Here is a 21,563-nt window from a genome sequence, read left to right as displayed (position 1 = left end):
TTTTGAGTCATTTACTCTGACGGTGACCAATTCAAAAACCCTAATAGTATTTATACTTTTTTTCTCCGTTAGTCCTGACGAGGAGCAAACGCTCAACTCAGTTGATAAAATCTCATTGTCTTGTAAAAAGTCCAGTTGAAGATAGATTTAAGTCGTACTATTAGACATACTTTATGTTAGGAAAATTGTACACTCACAAATAGGCTAGCAAGGTTAAAAATGATAACTGAGCCATCGAAAGAAATTTGTGGCAAGGAACTGGAGACAAGACCAAACCAATTTCGAAACATGGTTACTAATGTCATCTGCTCATAATGACAATCTTCACATCGTAAGTTACACGAAATCGTAGTGGAAGTATGACCCCACCATACGTAACTTTCTTGGTTTTCATTGGATTTCTTTTTTACTCTTTTTCTATTCCTTTCTTCAGCTATTTATAAATACATTTATTTGTTTGTTAGAATGTTTTTCTATTGTGTTTTGTTGTTTGGTCTGACTTTTTTGAAATATTCAAAGACTCACTTTATGTACTTTCGTTTGACTTTAAATCCCGACAACGATGAAGATACTCCTTCTGACTCTCTGGTGATGCAAGTTTTTAAATATTTCTCTTTAAAATAATTATGTTATCTACCTCTCGTCGCCATCGTCCATCCTCCTGTAAATGAACACTGATGTAATGAGCAGAAGAACCAAAAAAATTATGGCCAAAAGAAGGAATGCAATGGCACAGTCCACAAGAATAGCTGAAAGTAATAAATGAAGTAGAAAAATTGGCGTTCCATTTCTGAGCAGTGTTTCAGTGTCTAATCCGGTAGATCGTTGAAACTACTCATGACATATTTCCAAGTGGTGGAGCTACATATACACTCTATCATTATGTCTATTGGTGAGTAGTAAATAGTATAGTTGCTACTTTCAAAATGCCACCCTATTTTCCACATAGGAATCTTACATAATACTAACACATCAAAAGCAAGTTTCATATCCACAGCAATGATGAGAACTATATGTCACGTTATTTAGATCAATGTCAGTATCTGAGAATCTGCCCACCTACCCCTCCCCTAACCCAACGTTAACCCATCTTACCCTCCCTGGATTAAGGGAGGGTAAGATGAGAAGAACCTTGGGAAGGGGTAGGTAAGCAGTTGCTCAGCCACTGACAGTGATCCCGCTATTTTTAACGAATCATATGAATCATTGTTTGTACATACCATCATATTTCTCGTTTATGATGTATTCTGATGCTGCGAGGAAATAAAAAGAAAAATTAAAACTCAAGCTCTCAAAAGAATGGCTCCAACACATAACGCGAAGATACCTTTTAGTTGATATTTTGATAATCATGCTGGACAAAAACAAATTCATTGAGAAAGGAAACAGGCTCATTTATCCATAAGAAGGTTCAACAAAGAAGAATTGCTTGTCTTCTTCGTGATGATGTAGAGCTGTAAAATGTTGTAATTTGTTTTTTTCACATAGAGCCAAGGGCTCAGTTTCTCTAAAGGCGAATAACACAATCCAACGGATAAATCGCTATCCAGTTAACAAACGTTCATAAAAGTATTGTGCTATCCACCGGATAGAGATTTATCCAGATCGAGGATACCGTTATTCACTCTTTAAATTCCAAACACAGAAGTTTTGTTGCCTTAAATGCCAATTATGATATTCGAGTGCCAAAGATCCTGTTTTGAACACACCAGTGCATCAGGGCTCATTAAGAAAGTTCCTCTCTTGGAAGAGATTTAGCTCATTGAAGTAACCAGTTCTTTTTAGGTAAGGACAGATCTCCGCACATTGTAATAAACTGAAGTATTTGTTGTTGATATTGTTTCACTACTAAATAGTTGTCGAGATGTGGTATAATAGCAGTCTTCTAACTCAATGAGACGACGAAAATTATGCATTACCCTTAATTTCCAGGATGCAGATTGGTTAATTCGCATGAATAACAGTTTTTCGAGGAAAAATTAATAAAGAAAAATCTCATAACGAGTTGACTAGACAGATCAACAAATACTCTCTAATCATGATCAGCCTGTTGAACAATATGCAATTTTAGGTACAAAAAATTAACGTAAATTAACGAAATATAACAACGCGCAGAAACATCATTACATCAGGGAAAGCTACAATTAGAAGAAATTATTCAACACTGTGTGCGCCGGCAGAACACTCAAGTAAAACTTATTTATGTGCGAAATCATTTTGCTTTAACTTGCAGTATTTTTGCACACCTATTTCTGTACACCTTATGACAAGTACCACAATGCCGAAAGTCTGATATAAGTCATCTCACTTCAGGGTTCAAGGTTTCTTTTTCATAATTCATTTTACTGTTCAGATAAATGTCGAGTAAGGTTTCAAAGGCACTGCTCCGGCCTTTTCCTTTATAATTAGGAAATAATCGAACAAATTTCCTGCGCTTGTTCATCCTATCTGCATTTTAATAAACATCCAAAATGATAATGTCAAACTGCAAAAAAATTCGTCATTTTACTTTTGTTAATGCTGACTAAAGCGAGTGAAAAGTTTATTCTTCGAATTGGTCTTAGGATGTAAGTTTGAAGTCGCAAGTATTTTGAAGAAGGCTTCTAGATTTTTCGGGTAATGGTTCAATGCACAAAAAAATCTCAGCGATGGCCACAAAAATAAAGATGTATTTGATTAAAAGGATTGTGTTTTGCAAGCAAATAGAATTCAAATCCGCTGAACTTTTATCTTTATTGAAGGGACTGAATCCTGATTGATTAATGATACAGCGAAGAAATTGCGCTTCTTATAAATCAGACATGTAAACTTAACAATTAAAGGTGGCATTTGAACGCACACTTCAAATAGCTTCGAGAGACTGCTTCCGATTAAACTTAAGATCCTAATGGAAAAGAAGAAAAATTAGAATAATACTCACCTCCTTTGGTAAATGGCAACCAAACACTGCTCAGCAAACCAAGCCAAATGATTCCCGACAATGTTCCCCTCATCGTTGATGCTCTCAACCTATCGAAAGAATGATCAACATGCAACATAAACACGCATCCTGTGCAAAGGTAAACGTTTTCATAACATATAATAAGCATTTTACAACGAGAGAGCATTCTTACTTTCCCTACTGTTGTAACAATGTTCCTAGATGGCTTCTAATTGATAAAACGCAAGATCAAATCCAAATTGAATGGACTCAAATATGCGTTAATTTTTTTAGCAGATTCAGGGTTGATTCATCTGGTTAATAATCGACAGAGCGACATGTAGCTGTGCATATCTTTCGCGGATCATAAGTCACAAATAATGAACTTTCATCCGGGTATTTGATTCGAATAAACCACTTTGAATTTTGAGCATGCTGTGACATTGTAAAAGGAGGGTAATAAATTTCCATAGAAAGACTGAGTATTTGTTGCGATCTACCGTTAACCATAACTAACTGACGATCGATCATTGATTTACTATTTTTTTTGTGCTTATCCTAATGCATTGGGCCATGTGCAGTTACTACATATTCGACTACCGTTCCAACTCTGACAATTGTTGAAATAGCTCGGTACACGCACTATGATAGTAATTCCAATAAGAAAATTATTCTCGAACATTCCGAGTTCTGAAAGCAGTTGGAGACGTCACATGTGGAATTATAAAAAGCTGATGCTTCAAAGGTACCTGGTTTGAAGCCCAGAACTAATCTCATACCCAGATCCTAACGGGTTACTGAAATAAAATATCTGACAGCAAGACTGTAAATTTACTAAAAGGTCTCCTTTGCCCACTGTGTTTTGTATGAAGTCAATGTCTAAGGTCGATATAACGTGACTGCATTAAAGTTGAAACTTAACATGGACACATTCAATAAACTTGTTGGTGCCATTTTTTTTTTCGATTTTCTTACTGATAGAGTCAATAAAATGAACTTATTCCTACCGTTATCGACCAACGCTATCATTATCTTTCTAAAAAAATGTCATTATTTGTATTGAACTTCCGTTATTCGCTAACAACATTGTATTTTTAAATAGAAACGCAAAACAAACGAGACTCAAAGAGATGCTAAAGGTGTTTGCACTAAAGTTGAAGAAACCTCAAAACTTTCCAACTTTTTAGCTCAGCTGGGATTTACTCAATGACTTTATAAAAGAAGGAAGTCTATTTAATTGCGACGGAGTTGGGATGACAATAATTTATTCAAAGAGGTCCCCAGCAGCTTTGTCTAAGCAATATCTTGGTATGCGATTGCATATTGTGAGCAGCATTCGAACTCCTTGTAGACAGATTATTGCCTCTGTCTTTCGTTCTTTCACAGATCAAAGGTATTGTTATAATTAAGAAAAAAATATTAACAATCTAAGGGAAACAACGTTTCTTGCTATTATATTTCCTTCAAGGATAGTGTCGTCCAAGGCAAGTAGAGTCTATCCAGCGTGATGTGGACCCACTTCAAATTTACTGGGTTGTACCTCGCGGTAGCCTTTTCGTTCGCGTCATCCGCAGCTGCAGGTAGTCATTTTTCCTTTTGGTTCAATTATATGGATGACTTATCTCTAGGAACTAAGGCGTTTATTACAGGATCACACTGATCTCAATGGTTTGCTAGTGATTCTCACTCAGAATCCTTGCAAATTTACCCTTCCCGCATTTTGTCGGGAACGGATAATATTAATGGATTTGCCACGATAATTATCAACTCGGTCATGCGTTTCCCTGAAATTAATCATTCTGGATAGACTTGTAATGAGATGTTTTTCGTTTAGATACATCAGAAATTTCTACCAAGAACAACAATACTTTTACTTTATAGTGAAAGCATTTCCACCTTCAGTTGTTAACAAGACACAATATCTCGTTTTCTACGAACACTGAGTTCTGCTTTATACATGTCTTATACATCCTTTGCTCACGCTGTGATGCTTTTCCCGTTTCCCCAAAATTTCTAACAGTAACTTACTGTGCCGGTAATTAACAATGGCAGATAATCTTTGCAATTATTTTCAAAAATAAATGGATACAAGTTGTTCGTGTGATATGAAATTGGTAATACGAAACTATATATGACTAATTGCTTTTGATAGTTTGATTATACTCTTCTTGTAGACTCAACTTCCAGAGCACTTTTCAATTGGACCTGTAAATCAAATGTACTTGAAGTCATGTCTCCTTGCTAGAGTAAAATTCGGAAGCTAAACATAGAAGGAAAATACCCTTTTGGGATCAATATCAGTATCTGGGCAACTGGCCACCTACCCCCGGGCCCCTAACCCAACATTAACCCTAAATTGTTATCAGTTGACTGTTGTTGAGTTAGGGGAGGGGAAGGTGGGCAGTTGCCCAGATACTGATATTGATCCCACTTTAGTTTGTTTCTGCTGACGTTTGTAGTAATTATTGTTACAAAAAAAAAATTGTCATCGACTTTTAATCACTTACGTGCGACGACGCAAAAGGATCAATGATTTAATTCGTCTAAACGATTCACTCTGAGTTACTTAAAATAGAAAAAATAAACTTCATTTTCCTCTGCTCCTTAGCCATCGATCGAGTTACAAAGTGGCTTGTGAAATCTTTTCTTATATTAGTTTTTTTTTTCTTGCAGAAAATACGTATATCGTTGGAAAGGGAGAGGATGGTGAGTTGCAGATCATTGACTCTCTCTTTACATAGAAAAGGGAAAAATTACAGCTAACAACAGTTAGCTTCAAAGTAGTCCCAAAGACCTACAGCTAAAGGTTGTGAAGGGAAAAATTACAGCTAAAAACGATTAGCTTCAAAGTATTCCCAAAGACCTACAGCTAAAGGTTTTGAAGGAATTTTTTTTGATGATGCACCAAAGCTTTGCACTCGAAACAAAGTAAGCCATGTTGCAGAGCTGGTCGCTGTGATTGATGATGCTGTTGCTATTGCTGCAGCTTTTCGTTTTGCTATTGGCAATAGAAACTGCAAAGAGAGAGAAAATTAAGACAATTAAGATTCTAAAACAAATAAATGAAGATTGGATTAAGCCCTTTGACAATCATTTATTTATTCTCTTGTAAAACAAACAAGTGGTGAAGTCAAGATAAATTACAAACTGGGGAATAAAGTTCAATATACTAGTAAAACTACCAGTGAATAAATGCAACCAGCCTGTTGATGAGTTTGCGTTTAGATCTTTTTAGTTACAAGAATTGTATTAGCTGGTGCATTGTGAGCCCTTCGAGGAATGTAACAAAAGCCGTTATCATTTTGTTCTGTCCATTAACTTTTGTTTCGTAGAAAATTTGTTGATGATGAGTATTGTGTTCTTGGTGGTGTGTGGCTTATTTTTTGTGATCAGCGTCGTGATGTCTTTGATGTTGATCAGACGATCAAGACTAACATATGGGTGAGTACTCCAGACCTTAAGGCAAATATTTAGATCATCAAGCGAAATATCCAACTTTACTGTGACACTGATTACATTCTATTTATAAGTTATAGACCAGTATAATTACTCCCCTACCGTTACCCTAACCGAAAATCCCGAACAACAAGGTAAGAATCTTAAAAGTTTTCCGAAAGACGATGAAAAAAAAGATAAGTGGTTAAGAATAAATGAATAATAAAATATTTCGTCTAAATATAAATGAAATAGAATCGTATACAGATTTCATACCAGAAAATTTCCAATTTATTTACTATTTTCCTTTTTGAAAAGTAAATTCGTTATAATCACAGCTCTCTTATTCTGGTGTTGTTGTTATTGTTGTTTTGTCAACGATTTGATGATAGTTAGCACCCTCATCCTTAGGATTTATCTGTACTTTCGTTGACTAATACCCCATTCACACCAGCAAAACATGTTTTGTTAAACTGGTTTTCATTGAATGAAAATTATAAACAGAGAACTGAAAAACTTGATTTTCCATTGGATTCAAGTACTAGCTAACTTGCATTTCCAATGTGCTACATTCAAGTCAAAAATATTCGGTTAAATAGTTTCTATGAAGAAAAAAAAATTAAACTGTGTTTAACAAAACAACTTTTAAACATGTTTAAGCTTTGGTGTGAATGGGGCATAAATTGAAACTTAAGATCACTTTTCGAGGCGTAACGTTTTCTTTCCTTTCTTTTCTCTAGTAGTGGAAGAGGATATGATCTAGAAATAACGGAGGAGAAGTTTCAGAGCATGTACCGGTCCAGCGAGCACGCTGAGGAGAAGTCACCAGCCAAATTCGAGCAGCTTAAGGTCAGGCAAGAGGCTTACTGAACTTTGAACTAGCTTTTTCTATGAACAATCCTCTACCTTCTTTGCTGTATTTCAAAGCGTTAGAGTAGATTTAATATTTCGTAGTTTTTTTTAACGTAAATGTTTCCGCTGTTGAATTCGGTAAGTTGTGAGGGATGATCTGGATACCGTCACTATCTATTCGGAACCTTGGAAGTCAATTATGTCATGTTTTTTACGTTTGTCTCTCGTTACCAAGGTCAACATTGTTTTAAGGAATCAATAATTTCAAAATCAGAATCATTAGTACAAGTTATTGATTGTGTCAAATTCTCAATATTCTTCGACTGCAGGGTTTATTTTCAAAACGTTTGCCACAGCATGCTAAATTCATTGTTATATAATGTTTCCATGTGCAATGTGCCCCGTGATGTAGCTTTGTCGGTAGCCATTCATTCTGTACAGGGTCTCAATGGTGTGATGGCTTTCACGACTGATGTTTAAAATTTTGGCCATTTTACAGCTAACGGTTTACCCCCGGCCCTTGAGACCCTCTTGCTATCAGTACTTAACCGTTTACTGAGACTGAAGAACAGGTTTAAGCCATCAAAGCTTATCTTGCTTGAGTGCTAAACTCATTATCACATACTTGTTCCACCAAAATCCGCCACGATTTGCCTTTACCCTATCAAGTACATTCGTAGCTTTTCATTTGGTGGCATTGCCTTGCCGTTGTCTGATACAGACAGGTTAGATCCATAAAACTTGCATTTCCCTGAGAATCCGGTTTTCTGCATTTTTTGAGTTGCGATTACCCGTGAGGATCATGGCATGACTTATGTATAATCCCTCACACAGCTCAACGACGTAAGCAACGGAGTTCATGACTCCATCGACGACATCAAGTCAAGTGAACGCCAGAACAACAATATGGGCAAAACAAGCGCTCCACCAGGAACAGAAAAAGAGCAAAAAGGCACTAAAGAAAGCGAGAAAGACACAAAGACTCTCAGTTCTTTTCATAACAAGGCGTACCAAAGTACCAGCATGCAATCTGGAATGGATCTGGTGGAAAGTGACGTCAAACGCTAAAGACAGGCACACACCGTTTGGATTTTTGATTGAAAGAAAGTGACACACGTAAGAGCTGCTGAAATATCAAGGAGCTTCTTATCATTCTTTTTCGGTCTAATTGAGTCGTTTCAAACGTAAAATCATGTGCATGTGTTTAAGTTTCAAACTCCTGGAAATAAATAGAGTTTACCACCTTTGCACCTGGTCTACAGTTGTATCTGCTGAATGATCAATTTCGAAGGAAGGTTTTTCTAACAATAACGATCTCGTGTTTTCAAGCTTGTGTCGATGAGTCGTTCTGTTTCCTGACAGCAACACTATCTGCGTGATGACTGAGTGCCCAGACTGCGTGACTGACTGACCGACTGCATTACCAACTGAATGACTGACTCTAAGAAATAAAGTAAGACAGGTTTGTTGCTGTTCGACATTTAGCGGGAATTTTTAATATTGCATGCTGTTGTGGGATATATTTATCACGCATTAAAGATATTTAACTCAAATGGCTCTCCTTATGTCAACTGCATAATCCTGCTTGCTTTTCATGTCTCATCCATTACGTAGGGCAATGAATGCGTTTGACGTATTTCTACGATTCTCTAACTATAAAATATTGCGGTGAAATCTTTCTATAATACATTTTAAAAAGGGCTAAAAAATATAGTCGACGACGAATTAAAAAAAATTATGAGATTATAATGCTATAAAATACTTTAATGACAATAGCTGCTGAATAAAAACGTTTCACAACGATAAGTGACTTAAAACTAAACAAAAAGCTTTGCATGCATTGAAGTTCCGCTCGCACGTTCAACTTCGGTTTGAGTTTTTTGATGAAGAGCATTGTGAATACCGGAGAATCAAACCTACTTGGCTATTTTCTCAGAATTTAAAAAATGAATTTTATTAAGATCGCTCCTACCGTGCACTGTAGTGAGACGTTGCTCGAATTCTCGTGTTCAATGACACATTGAAGAAGGTGTCGTTCCGTGTAACCGACATAATCTGCATCGCGTAGAGCACATGACGAGTGGTCTACTGCTGATTGACACTAGGCGGATTGGTTTCCTTAGGCCTCAAGTCTTGCTCTAGTTTTCTAATCACAAAAACTGTACTATGACTGCACCAAGAGTTTCATTGCGCAGACGTATTTAAACGTTAGAGGATTATTTTTATTCCATGTGCAGTTCATTAGAATCCATACGAAAGAATCATGGGTTGCAAGTTACTCGCATGGCCGAGCTTTCCTATCTATTATACGAATGTGAAAGGAACTCGAGATTTATTTAAAGACACAAAAAGAGACATAAGAAGGAAAAAGAAGGAGAACAACAACAACAACAACAACAAAACCAAGGTCATATTTTCAATTTGACTAATTTTACCATGAAATCATCTAAACATCTTCGAGTTATAGCTTAACAGACCCTTGCAACTTTTTTTTCTGGTTTTTGAAACAAAGAAAAGTACGCCTTTTCACGATAACAGCGTGAAGAGAGAATCTATTGTAATTAGGTCTCAAAGTTTAGTTTCCCGTTATCACTACCGGAATAACTTATGACTTTGTTACTTACTGAAAGAGACAGAGAAGCGAAAAGGTTAAGACACTTTTAGTTTGTATAATTCCTCTGGTGAACGCAGCGAGGACTATTAACAATAAGATGCATCAATACTTCAATTTTATGAATGAAGAGAAGAGAGGAGCTTTTTTTTCCTGCCCAGGAGTTTGTGTTTATTTATTTTTGTGAAACAGAGCTGGGTTCTGGAATTATTTTGCAATAGATTATATGGTCATCCCATCGTGGAACGGACCACCTGAAAATGTAAATATAGAAAATTCACTGTATCTTATGTGGATACAGTTTTGTACAGTGATGTTATCAAGCTGAGAATTGTACCTTAAATGAGTTGTCAGGATGAAATAATGGATCAATGAACATAACTAGGAATCCCGTTAACAAATTATTACACGATAAATCATGATAAACGCAGCAAAGCTGTAAAACGATAAATGAACTATATTCGGCTAGTGGAGATAAGGCCACTTTTTGCGTGTCTAGTGCTTTTCGTGAGATCAATAAAGCACTTCTTTTAACAGTCGGTGTATTTGAATAACAAATGATCTTGACGTCAGTGTTTGTAAACAGCGAATATTACCATACACAACCATTGTTTCGTTTACCTGCCAATTGAACCAAAATAGAAAACTTAACAGTTTTACCATCAAGATTTAAAACGTGAACTTTCTGCTCTAATTTTTGAACTTTCGGATTAAAATTGTTGCTAACTTGGACTATGATAAGAAGAGTTATATTGAAGCAACTTTTAGATATATCTTGACGAGCTTATGCGTGTTCAATCCCGCTTATCGGCCGTCATATTAGAATTAGCGCGATATCTATGACGCAGAATTTTGTTTACAGTTACCGCTGTAAATGAGGCGTAAAACCTACAAAAGGTTTTTAGTATTACCGAGCAACTTTTACCAAATTCAAAGTTCTCTTGTGTGGAAGTGGCTTGTTTGACATCAAAAGTCTGGGAGCTGAAGTATTTCACATTTTGGGAAATTGACGTGACACGTGAAACACGAATCACGTGTCACGGGAGGACAGTTCAAATGAGATAGCCAGACTCCGCAAGCATGATGTATTCCAGTACATTTGCATTTGGAAAGCATATATTGCCACGGCACTATCATCGGATATTGATCCTTCAACGCTGAGAACCGACTTTGCGAATGACTCGACTTTTATCTACATGCCTTGAAACATTATTTTAGAAGTAGCTACCTTCTGATTACTGTTGTGTCTCTAACTAAAATGAGTGTAAGGGGCTACCTCTACGAGTCGTTCTTGCTGTTGGCTTTATTTTCTTCTGCTGTCCATGGAGGTAAGTCGTCGTGCGCATTTCAGAACAAACACTTTGTTTATAGTTAAACGAGAACGGAAGTTTTTTTTTTCAATAATATTACGCGTAGGCCATAAAAGAAATTGTCTTAAACCAGAAACTTTGGTTTTACTCAGTCTGAACTGGATTGAGTAAAATCCCTTTGAATGTGGCGTCTACTTTTCAAATTTCAGATTTTAAACTGGGCATTTCATTTCAAGACCGTAAATTTTTTATTACGAGAATCAAGCCTAAGCTGTCTCTGTGCTGATGATATTCACTTAATCTTTAAACGTTCTTGAACCTTTTCATTTTTAAGACTTAAATTAGATTTCGCTATAGTCGAAGTGTACCCTACATATCGATCATCATGATAAGTAACAAATCGACACTGGAAGGTCACGTTTTTGCGTTAAAATAAGGAGGATCCGAGAAACACCAGCTTCGAGCAGCTCTTTTGTTTTTACGTAAACATGCTGTACAAAAGGCAAATTTGAACAACACGTTTATCCTCTGGGGACGTACAGAAAGAAAGCAACCTCTATATCTAGCGTGCTGTCGAGCTTTAATTATGCTAATCATGAAGTTAACCCTTCGTCAGAATTAGATATTAGGTACTAATATGACCTACTCGATGTCCCCACTGAAGAAACTGTGGTGCTACGTCGGTGGAAGAGTATAACAGTGTAATTTAGTACTATGAACTGAGTTGATATCTTAAATTGGCCACCGTAAAGAGTTTAAAAGCTGACGTTTCGAGCGTTAGCCCTTCATTCATCGCTCTGACGAAAGGGCTAGTGCTCGAAAAGTCAACTTTTAAACTCCTTACGGTGGCCAATTTACGTTATCAACTCAGTTCATAATACTAAATTACCCTTTGATAATGCTATAATACTTATTTCACGGCGGAGTCGATCAGGGCCTGTTTATTCTTTCTTCTCTTTATTTCTCTCTCTCTCTCTCTCTCTCTCTCTCTCTCTCTTTCTTCCTTTTTTTCATTTTTATTTTGTTGGGATGCCACCGACGTAAGTTTCTATTCCATCCACGAAGCAATGTTGAAATAAGTTACACGACCAGGTTCATACGGGCTAAAATAACAACTACCAAGCTCTCGCATATGGTGGATTGTACAAAAAAATTAATTTATTGTCTTTGTACAATCATCCATGAGATGAGATGATATCCATTCATGCATGCTAGTTGGTCTCTTTGTTCTTCGTGAATGTCACGTTTTATGCATCATGTCTTGCCTCTCAACGCGTTTTATGCATCGTTTAAAAAAATCGTTGAACACATCTCTCTGATTATTCAGTGAATTTACATCTCCGATCCTTTTCCTAGACAGATTTCCGCCTTTTAAAATGCCCTCTTCCTTCGTTTAGAGGGTTTTATAAGGGAGGGGGTTAGAAAATTAAGATCGGGAGATTAACATTTAAGGTTTAAGTCAACAAACGGAACACAATGACATGGACGTGAGTACCGAAGAATTCTCGGCGCCAAGGGCTACGGTTAGAGTACCAAATGCCCGCTTATAGGAACGCTGATAGACGGTCAAGCCAAGGGAACAGAATCAAGTAAATGAATAAACGGGAGGTGCCACGTCGCTGGGGGAATAATTTAGTTTTATCAGCTAAGGTGATAATTTAAATTGGCCACCTTCAAGAGTTTCTAAAAATGACGCTCCGATTGTTAGCCTTTCGTCAGAATTAGATACAAGGTATTGAAATGACCTACTCGATGTCCCCTCGCAAGAAAAGTGCGACTTCTTTGAGGTTTCGTTTTTAAAAGCTAGTCTCGAGCTGCGGCCTATAGATCTGAAACAGGGCGACTTTGTTATAAAGGTTTAGGGGGTGGGGAGGGGAGGGGAAGAAACGCTCAAGCCGAAGCGCCAAAAATTAACAAATAGATTCTATGTTGCCGTGCGCATGTTTAATAAGAGATTACAGATTACTCTAAGAGAGCTTTACAGACCTACGGTGACATGGGATCTATTTGTTTTATAATCATGATAAAAAACAAAACGTCGTCATTTATGTTGCCATCTATGCGTCTGTCCTCCCATAGATCATGGGTAAGAACCGATCAAAATTGAGCATAGAATTAGGGCCTGTCTCCGGCTCATCTAGCTAGCCTGGTTCACTTTGACTACTGTGTTCTTTAAGTGGTAGAGATTGGGCTTTTAAATCCGAAGGCCTGGGTTCGTATCATAAAGGAGACTAAAATGTATCTTCGTTGCACTGACGTGAGGCAAACGGATAACTTTCTTTTTAATTTGGTTGCTATTTCCTTAGAACTTACTATGAAAACATCACATCAGTAACATGCAATGATACATCTGTTCCTTTTTTCTCCTCTTTCTTGTTGCGATTTCTAGACTATATTGATCACTCAGACCAAGACGAGGGAACTAACGATGAAGCTAGTAAGTCGCGATCTTCTCCTAAATACATTTTGTGCCATGTGTTTATTTGTTTATTGTCGCTTCTCGTTTAGGGAGTGGTCACTATTTTTCGCCGATGGAGCGGGGAGGAGGTTCGGGGTGGGAGTTGGAGGATTCTTAGGATCCTCCTCATTGGCAGTTAATAAACAGTCAATATCTATAGTTCCCCTTCGTATTAAGTTGGCGACGACTGATCACCTTCCGTTACCCCTGATAACCATGTGATCCTCAAAAATCTCCCCCACCCGCTTACCCAGACGATAAATAATGACTGGTCCATTACTCTTGGTCAGTGTTGGAGATCAAGAACCGTTGGAGGGGGAGGAGTGGGTGGGGAGTCCACATTCAACTAGGGTAGAATGAAATTACCACTGCTAAGAGATTTAGTAAGCACCAGAGAATTCTTTGAAAATTATTTTTATTTTAAATTGATGAGTAAATGGAAAAGCCAAGGATGTTGATTAAAGAGTCTCTTGAGATTCTCCACAGTCTCTTTTTGTCTCAATAATCTGGTGTAAGTAAAAGTAAGTAGGTAACTTTATTAATGTGGTCCAATACGCTTAGCTCATTACAGTATTGTAAGTATCGCCGTTTTGCGGGTATTGCCACGAATAAAAAAATAACCAAAAGAGGAAAGCAAAAACATTAATATCAAAAATTTTATCTCAGTCTACGACATAACAATCTGTGAGTATGTCGGTAATAAAGTAAAATAAAAATATTAACAGTTCAGTAATAGTTATAATAAAACTATTTACTGCTCGATATAACTGTATGACGTCAGTTTTCTTTTTTCAAGCGCCTTTTAAAGCTACTTTGTTTAGTCTCATGTTTAATATTTCCAGTAATGCATTCCGTATCGACGTACTGAGGAAAACTCATTTCTTTATTTTTTTTTAATTTACAGGTGGTTTGACGATCGTCATAGTATATGGAGTTGTTTTAGCCATTCAGCTGATTGTCTTCTTTATTTTTGCATGCAAAGCATGGGATGCGGTGTTTAAGTGAGTTCTTATTTCTCGTTTTTACGGTTTTTTTACGGTAGCCAATTTAGCTTACCAACCTAGTTGGTAGAACCTAAATATCTTATGATACCACCACTGACGCAGCACAAAAGTTTCTCTAAAAACTTTTCTCTTTTTTCATTTCACATGGTAATGGTTGCCTTTGGAAGCTTGTTAAAGGCAGTTTTTCATTCTGCTTTTAAAAGATTGCCAAGCAACTGCTAAGTTCATTTTCCTCCTGTTTTTTCAGATCTCGGTCAGTTGCTGAGGATCCTGAATCACAGCTGACAAACGAATTTCCATTCTTGCCTTCATATGAGATGGCGATGAATGAAGTGCGTACGAGTCAGCAGAGTATTGCTAGCAGCGACACAGTTGTTACTACTATTGACGATGGTGTAATATTGGGGATAGCTAGTCCAGGTACGACTGCATTCCAAGAAAATCAAAGGAATGAGTCAGAGACAAATCATTGTGTTGCAAACTCACCGAGAAGCAGAAGCAGCTTAGATGATGGAGTAGTTTCAGAAATCGAGGAGTCAGTCGCTATCGCGCCTGTGGAGGAAACCGTTAACTTGTAACATGGTTCAAGTGAAAACTAGCTTAACAGAGCTAAGTTCTCCTAACAGTTGTACTTGCGTCGAAAACAAAGTCATGGGGCAACTTTTCACATCAAGTGCAACCACATAGACAGAAAACCGAGTAGAAACTTACCAAAAAATGGTTGCAGTGTGTACACACCACCAATTTATAAAGTCTTCGTCGACCATGGAACTGCGTCAAAAACTTTTAGCTTCTGGTGTAAATACATCCACGTACAAAAGGACCATGCAGTTAGCAGGAAAAGTAGGAAATGAAACCAAAATTAACCAGTTATTTTTGATGCGCGAACAATATTGTCTCCTTGTGACAGCGCATGGAAGTTTGTAAAGTGTTCATACATTTATGATACTGACGATAAAGGAGGAACTATAAAGGAATTCAATTCAAGAGCTAGGTTCATAGTTAGGGATCTGTCATAATTTATCGTGGGGGGAAGGTTTTGGGAGATGTCGTTATCCATCCCTCCCCCGGCGATAAACAATGAATGAGCCTTTCATTGACACTTGCACACGAGTAACCAAGAAAAAGAAAGGCGTAAAGATCAGTCATTTTTATTGTAAAAGATTGCGAGTCACTAAGTAGAAAATGCATGAAGAATGAAAGGGAAGAATTGCAATAATTTCCTCGTACAAAATGCCAAGATCAAGCACTGACAAAATATTAAGTATTTTTCTAATATAATTCCATTTTATGGTATGTAAAGTGATGTGTTGGAATACAGCAGTGATGACTGAACAGGTAATCTTGTGGTCTTATCGATCGAGTAAGTGTAACCTTGTAAAGGACTGTATTCAATAAAAGTTGCTGAAGCTTAGAAAATGTGAAGTTCATGGGCAGAAGTCATCAACAGAGTAAATAAGGAATCGTTTGTCATTCGAGATAATTTTCGGGGACTTCATGGCGTGTAAAACGAGTCGCTTATAACAAGAGATTGTATCATACAATCTCTTGCTTATGTTGAATAATTCAACTTTGTATATATAGTCCTTTTTGTTTATAAAGATATATTATTAAACGTTTTGACGAGTTGTTCCTCATATTGATGAGCCCGCGAGGCTCGACAACATACAAACACCGGCACTTCACGGCAGAAATAAGCAATATACATATTTATCTAAGCAGGAATATTTTTGTAGTGGAGAGTTAGGAACGTAGGGCACACAGTCGTGATCGCACCTGAAACATATAATTACACAAGTCAAATTTTTCGCCATTTTTTTGTAATTTTTATCGAGGGAGAACGCGACCGTTCCTCACCTGTTAAATTATCTGGATCATCTTTACCTGTTAAATTATCTGGATCATCCTTACCCGTTAAATTATCTGGATCAATCTTGCTAAATCGTGCAGCCATCTGAGCTCTCTTTGAAACGATCTGAGCAGGAGCTGACCTGACTGTAAACAATCAGACTCGCAAAGAGCAAACCACAGACTGAAGAATCCATAAAGCTTCCGAAAATTTTCACGATCCACGTAAAACTGGCATTTTTATTCAGTGCTTTTAGCGCCGGTCAAGTCACCCGAGAATTTGACTGTTTTATCAGTTAAAGCCCACAATTAAAGCCTAACTTGATATTTTTGATTGACCGTCATGACATGATACATGCGATCGGGTAACAATTCTCCTGACATTCTACAAAAAATCGTTTACAGTACTTATTGTAGGCTCTCGGTAAAGCTCTTGTCATTTGACGGCTCGCTTCTTGTTCGTGCTCTGCCGTCGGAAACGATTTCGGGATAATCGTGAAGCGATTGCATGAATCAAAGTTTAATCCACAAGATCGAGCGAGCTGCTTATGTAGTGTTTATATGCAGGGAAATAATCAAATTCAAATTCCCTACTTTCTTTCTTTCGTTAAGGGTAATTTGATGAAATTATCTTTAGTCTTCTATTTACCCACATCTCTGTTCTGATTTGCGTCGTAATTACTTCGGCTTTATCTCTACCCTTAATGTTCTTGAGGAAGGCATTACTTCTTAATTTACTCCTCCCTCTCAACACAAAGAAACTTCCTTTTTAATTCTGATAATATAAAAATTTCAGTTTGAGAAAATGTGCATATAATTAACAAAACTCTATGCAACCTTTTCAGCTTAAGACACAGAATAAAATGACTTTTTCTGACAACCCTTGATGGAAAGATTTATGAATAAATCTACTGACACTCATCCTAAATTTCTTTTTGCCTCAGAAATAAGATTTTCTAGCTTTTCTCTTGCATATCGAAACGTGATTGGTAGCGTATATTAAAAGAAAGTTTTAGATACTTGTCATTTGCAAAGTAAACATTGTGGTGGCTTTAATGACGCGCTCTGTATGCTATTTCTAAAATATTGGTTTTACTTACATCACGTATCTGTTCGATTTTTTCCAATATGCTATGATCCAGTTGTGCAAATAACAAAAGAGAAGGCCGAAGTTGTATCTTGGCCCAATGCAATTTGTTGGTTTTCCTTATGCCTTTCTTTGATTATTTTGCAGCATACATTTAACAATCGGAACTATTTGCGGTACAAAATAAAAATGACAGCTTTGGATATCGAGTGGAGCAGGTGCTGTTTCGTTTACAAACAGCTTCTGCCATAGATTGCGGATTCAAACGCGACGATCTAAAAATTTTTAAGGAATAATGCCATTACTTCATAATTTCCAGGCGGAAATCTTATGTGATATAAATTTCTTGAATTGAAAAGTAATGGATGTAGAGGAAAAAATAAACCGCTGTTACAATTATATAGGGGAAATTACCAGTCTTTTCCTTTGGTAGCTAATGTAAATTAAGCTTACTTTTACAACAGTTCGTAAAGTATGCTTTAATGCCGTGAAAATAACTCAGGGTACATGTCCTTTTCACTCCCACGGTAACATTTTTACAGTTTTTGTTCTGTTCTGTCTTTAATTACATTTTTCATTTTCTTTTAGCTTTTTCCGTTTATTAGTTTAGTCTAGTAATATCCTCTGTTTCGCTCAACCTGCAATTTTTTTCTCAGTAAAAAATGTTTCCGATGCAAGCCAGAAGAAACGTGGGCCTTTTGAGAAAGAAGGACTCCGGCAATTGCAGCAAGAGTAAACGTTTTGTCGTTCGAAGTAAACCTAGCCTTGCTGTTTGTTATTTCGTTGCGATCTTATACCTCTTGTAGAGCCTCTTTCCACCCAGGAGAAGAAATATCTGTCATATTAAAGTAGTACCAATCTTACGCATTGCTGGGATTGATAACGAATAGACCGATATCAGAATGACGAGGCTATTTTGTTTATTTGAATAATAAGTTAATTATGAAGAAGTCTTTCGTCTCTGATGTTGTAAAACGTAAAAGCAGTTCTATCTGTACACACACGAGCGTGAATGTATCAAATTTCTCGTGAGTAAACAGCAAATACTACGTGGAAGGATAATAAAAGTTTCTATTTCTTTATTTCTATCTGAAAAAAACCAAAACACAACAAAATAACAAGAATGAGACGTGTCCAACGTTATCTCATACAACAAAGATGCATAAAGCTGAGAGAACGCAAGCTCTTGGGACATCTGCCTTTCTTGGCGTCTTTCCTAACTAAATTTAGGAGATTCTGAGGCAAGCGTATTGAAAGTTATGATATTATTCGGCTTAATTAGTATTGATTTTTATTTAGAGTGGCATTGTTTGTATAATCTGAAATATTGTGTTCAGAATTTCTTTATGACACGAAACCAAGCACAAATTAAGCTTTTTATGGGTCTATCATTGAAACATATCTGGATTTAAAATGATTACGTCAACTGAATTTAAAGTTGATTGACAGACGGTATTGCCTTAAAATGATTCACCGGTAAATTATGGGAAGTTTAAAAGCTAGTTCAAAGTCAAAGCACGTTCGTATCAACACCACAAGTTGGATCATCATAAAGAAATCGGAATTTTTCAAAGTAGACATGAACAACTCAAGTGATGAGGTTTTCATTGATAAATCTTCGTGTCCATATGTTGTTTCTGGGTTGCTCACAGCAACAGTTTCCCTCATCAGTATTTGGGCATTCATCGGAAATACCCTTGTGACAGTTGCTTTCCTGAAAGACGTTACGCTAAGAACAAGCACAAACTATTTCATTGTGAACATGGCTATTTCTGATCTGCTATCCGCTATGACGAACTGGCCGCTATATGCAATTGAAGGAATGCAATCAGGAAAGCATACGATTAGTGACTCCATTGCTACGCCTGTCTGCAAGTTTTGTATCTATTCAAGATCCATTTCCCAGGCTGTGTCAGTGATCAGTCTCGTGTTGATCGTCGTGGACAGATTCATCGCCATTGTCCGTCCTTTCCAAGCCACGAGGATAACTGGTCGAAGCCGTGCCATATTATTGCTATCCACTTGGATCGTTTCAGTCTCCGGTGCTTTTCCTTACGTCTGGTTTTCCAAAATAGTCTTAGAAAATCGTCACAAATTTTGTAGGTTCAACTGGGGCGAAGATCAACGTCGCATATTCTACGCCATGGGATTTGTAGTATTTTACTGCGTTCCGTTACAAGTTATACCTATACTTTATTGCAAAATCATGAAATGTTTGAGACAAACACGGCCTACAGCAGATGAAGTGCAACAAAACGTAGCAATCCGCAACAGACAACAGAATCAGGTTATCATGAAAGTCTTCATATCAATCGTCATAACATTTTTTCTATGTTGGACTCCACTGTGTGTTTTTCTTATTCTCAAAATGGTTTTACCCTCATTGTATACCAAAGATTCGTGCTTACTATCTTTAGCTTTGTTTTATTACATATTTCCATCTATTAGCGCTGCAGTTAATCCTGTCATACTAATTGCATCTAGTTCAAGATTCCACATGGCATTAAGGAACATGTTTTGTTTCATTACGTGCTCGTTTACTTGTGGCAGGGAAGTTAGGGTTTCACCAGAAAACGAAATGAACGTACCACCAGCTGCAAAATAAACAAAAAATAAGATCTAGAGTTTAAAAAGTTTCAGATGTATTACTGGCGCCTTCGTCTTTCCACTTTCAGTAAAACTCGGATTTCAGTAAATCGTTGTGCTTTCAATAGTTTAGGTAGCAGATGATCTTAAAAGGAGAGTCAAATCATATTTAGCATAATATCGAAAGTTTTAACATGACAAATTAAGGTCAGTTAGTTTCTCAAAATTTAATAATTCATTTGAATCGATGGATGCTAAATAGAGGGCTTTATATTTTTTATCTATTCTAAAAATCGCGGTTGCATGTTGCCTTTACTTGTGCATATCGATATTGTAATTTGAAGGTTATCTTAACGACACGTAGGCAATGGCAGTTTATGACAATTTTGGTATGATGCGCTCTATTCTAGAGTCTTTTTAATATTGATTCGTTAAAAGGAGAACTGAAAACCATAAGTATTATCAGATATGTCGGTGGAAACGACGCTGTATAATTGAAAGCTAAAAAATATTCCAAATGATAATATCTATAACAATAATAACAAAAACAACGAATGCTAACTAAGTGTATTTATGATTGATGATCAGTTTACTATGCTGAAAGCTTTAGATATTCCTTTCATCTATCCAAGACAGGTTCCCAAAGTTCCACTCAATATTGAATATTAAACCGTTATCGGTTATCCTCGATGAAAAAAAGAGTGGTTTAACATTTATTAAATTGGTGGTTTTTCTTCTAAATATATATATATATTTTGACATACTTATTCGAGGGAAGTGCGTAATAAATGCCGGCGCTCTGTTTACGTAAAGACTATGACAAGACAGTCGGGGAATTCCTGTGTTAACTGGTTAATTAAAACAATTTCTAAAATAAACTAAATTAATGCTAACTAAGCGTATTTAAAATTTGCCGTCGGGGTTTCCTCTCTCAGATCACACGAATTTTGATGACATCACGATGTTATTTTGTAGGGGGCGGCGAAGAATTTAACACAGTTTGAAAACGCACGTGCTGAACTATTGTTCTGCTCACTAGATCTTTTGTTTTGCCACGTCTTCGTTGTCGCCATCGTCGTGGTTTACTGAAGGTCTCTATTGATACAACAAGCTAGTAAACACACTTGGCACACTTGTGGTTACAAACTTGGAAGTCACGCGTCACGCCTTCCCCAACTACCTTATACTGCTATACTGTTAATACTTAACTAGGATAATAAGTCTATGATTAAAGGCAAGGAGATGAAGGGAAAGGTCAAAACTTGAGGGGGGCAGACTCGTAGTATCCGAAATTGATTGTACAATAATCACAAGACTATTTGGTGACTTTGATAATATTAGATTGTTCTTTGCGCAAGGCACGCGTTTGATGGAAAATTTCTGTTTCCAGTGATCTATAGAAGAGGTGCCATATTTCGCTGGTGCGTCCTATTTTGATGAACTATTTTGTTA

General features: G+C 36.8%; 4 protein-coding genes across 5 annotated transcripts in view; 3 read left to right on the top strand and 1 right to left on the bottom strand.

The window, feature by feature from the left end:
* Nucleotides 1-3,812, bottom strand: part of LOC113677323 (uncharacterized) — a 5,770-nt gene extending 1,958 nt beyond the window's left edge. The window contains exons 1-4 of the mRNA XM_027194127.2: nt 3,114-3,812; nt 2,921-3,009; nt 1,221-1,253; nt 638-749 (exon numbers count right to left, since the gene is read on the bottom strand). Coding sequence (XP_027049928.2) covers nt 638-749; nt 1,221-1,253; nt 2,921-2,993 — 218 coding nt within the window. The 5' untranslated portion in view covers nt 2,994-3,009; nt 3,114-3,812. The remainder of the gene's footprint in view (nt 1-637; nt 750-1,220; nt 1,254-2,920; nt 3,010-3,113) is intronic.
* Nucleotides 3,813-4,008: 196 nt separating this feature from the next.
* Nucleotides 4,009-8,457, top strand: LOC113677302 (uncharacterized). 2 transcript variants are annotated; one of them, XM_027194097.2, is made up of 6 exons: nt 4,009-4,228; nt 4,389-4,500; nt 5,594-5,626; nt 6,253-6,361; nt 7,096-7,204; nt 8,042-8,457. In XM_027194097.2, the coding sequence occupies exons 2-6, from the start codon at nt 4,428-4,430 to the stop codon at nt 8,273-8,275; spliced, it is 558 nt and encodes a 185-aa protein (XP_027049898.1). In that variant the 5' UTR covers nt 4,009-4,228; nt 4,389-4,427; the 3' UTR covers nt 8,276-8,457. The 2 variants fall into 2 exon arrangements, with proteins under 2 accessions (XP_027049898.1, XP_027049897.1); XM_027194096.2 differs by having other exon boundaries at nt 4,174-4,313.
* Nucleotides 8,458-10,721: 2,264 nt separating this feature from the next.
* On the top strand, nt 10,722-16,209 carry LOC113677303 (uncharacterized). Its single transcript, XM_027194100.2, has 4 exons — nt 10,722-11,146; nt 13,518-13,565; nt 14,491-14,587; nt 14,838-16,209. The coding sequence occupies exons 1-4, from the start codon at nt 11,077-11,079 to the stop codon at nt 15,166-15,168; spliced, it is 546 nt and encodes a 181-aa protein (XP_027049901.2). The 5' UTR covers nt 10,722-11,076; the 3' UTR covers nt 15,169-16,209.
* Nucleotides 16,210-19,015: 2,806 nt separating this feature from the next.
* On the top strand, nt 19,016-20,849 carry LOC113677301 (neuropeptides capa receptor). The gene has a single exon (XM_027194095.2). It carries the CDS (start codon nt 19,105-19,107, stop codon nt 20,128-20,130), a length of 1,026 nt encoding a protein of 341 aa, XP_027049896.2. The 5' UTR covers nt 19,016-19,104; the 3' UTR covers nt 20,131-20,849.
* Nucleotides 20,850-21,563: the final 714 nt, after the last annotated feature.

The sequence above is a fragment of the Pocillopora damicornis genome, chromosome 6, assembly GCF_964200805.1.
Source record: "Pocillopora damicornis chromosome 6, jaPocDami1.2, whole genome shotgun sequence".
Lineage (NCBI taxonomy): Eukaryota > Metazoa > Cnidaria > Anthozoa > Scleractinia > Pocilloporidae > Pocillopora > Pocillopora damicornis.
This window is presented reverse-complemented; position numbering and strand designations above follow the sequence as displayed.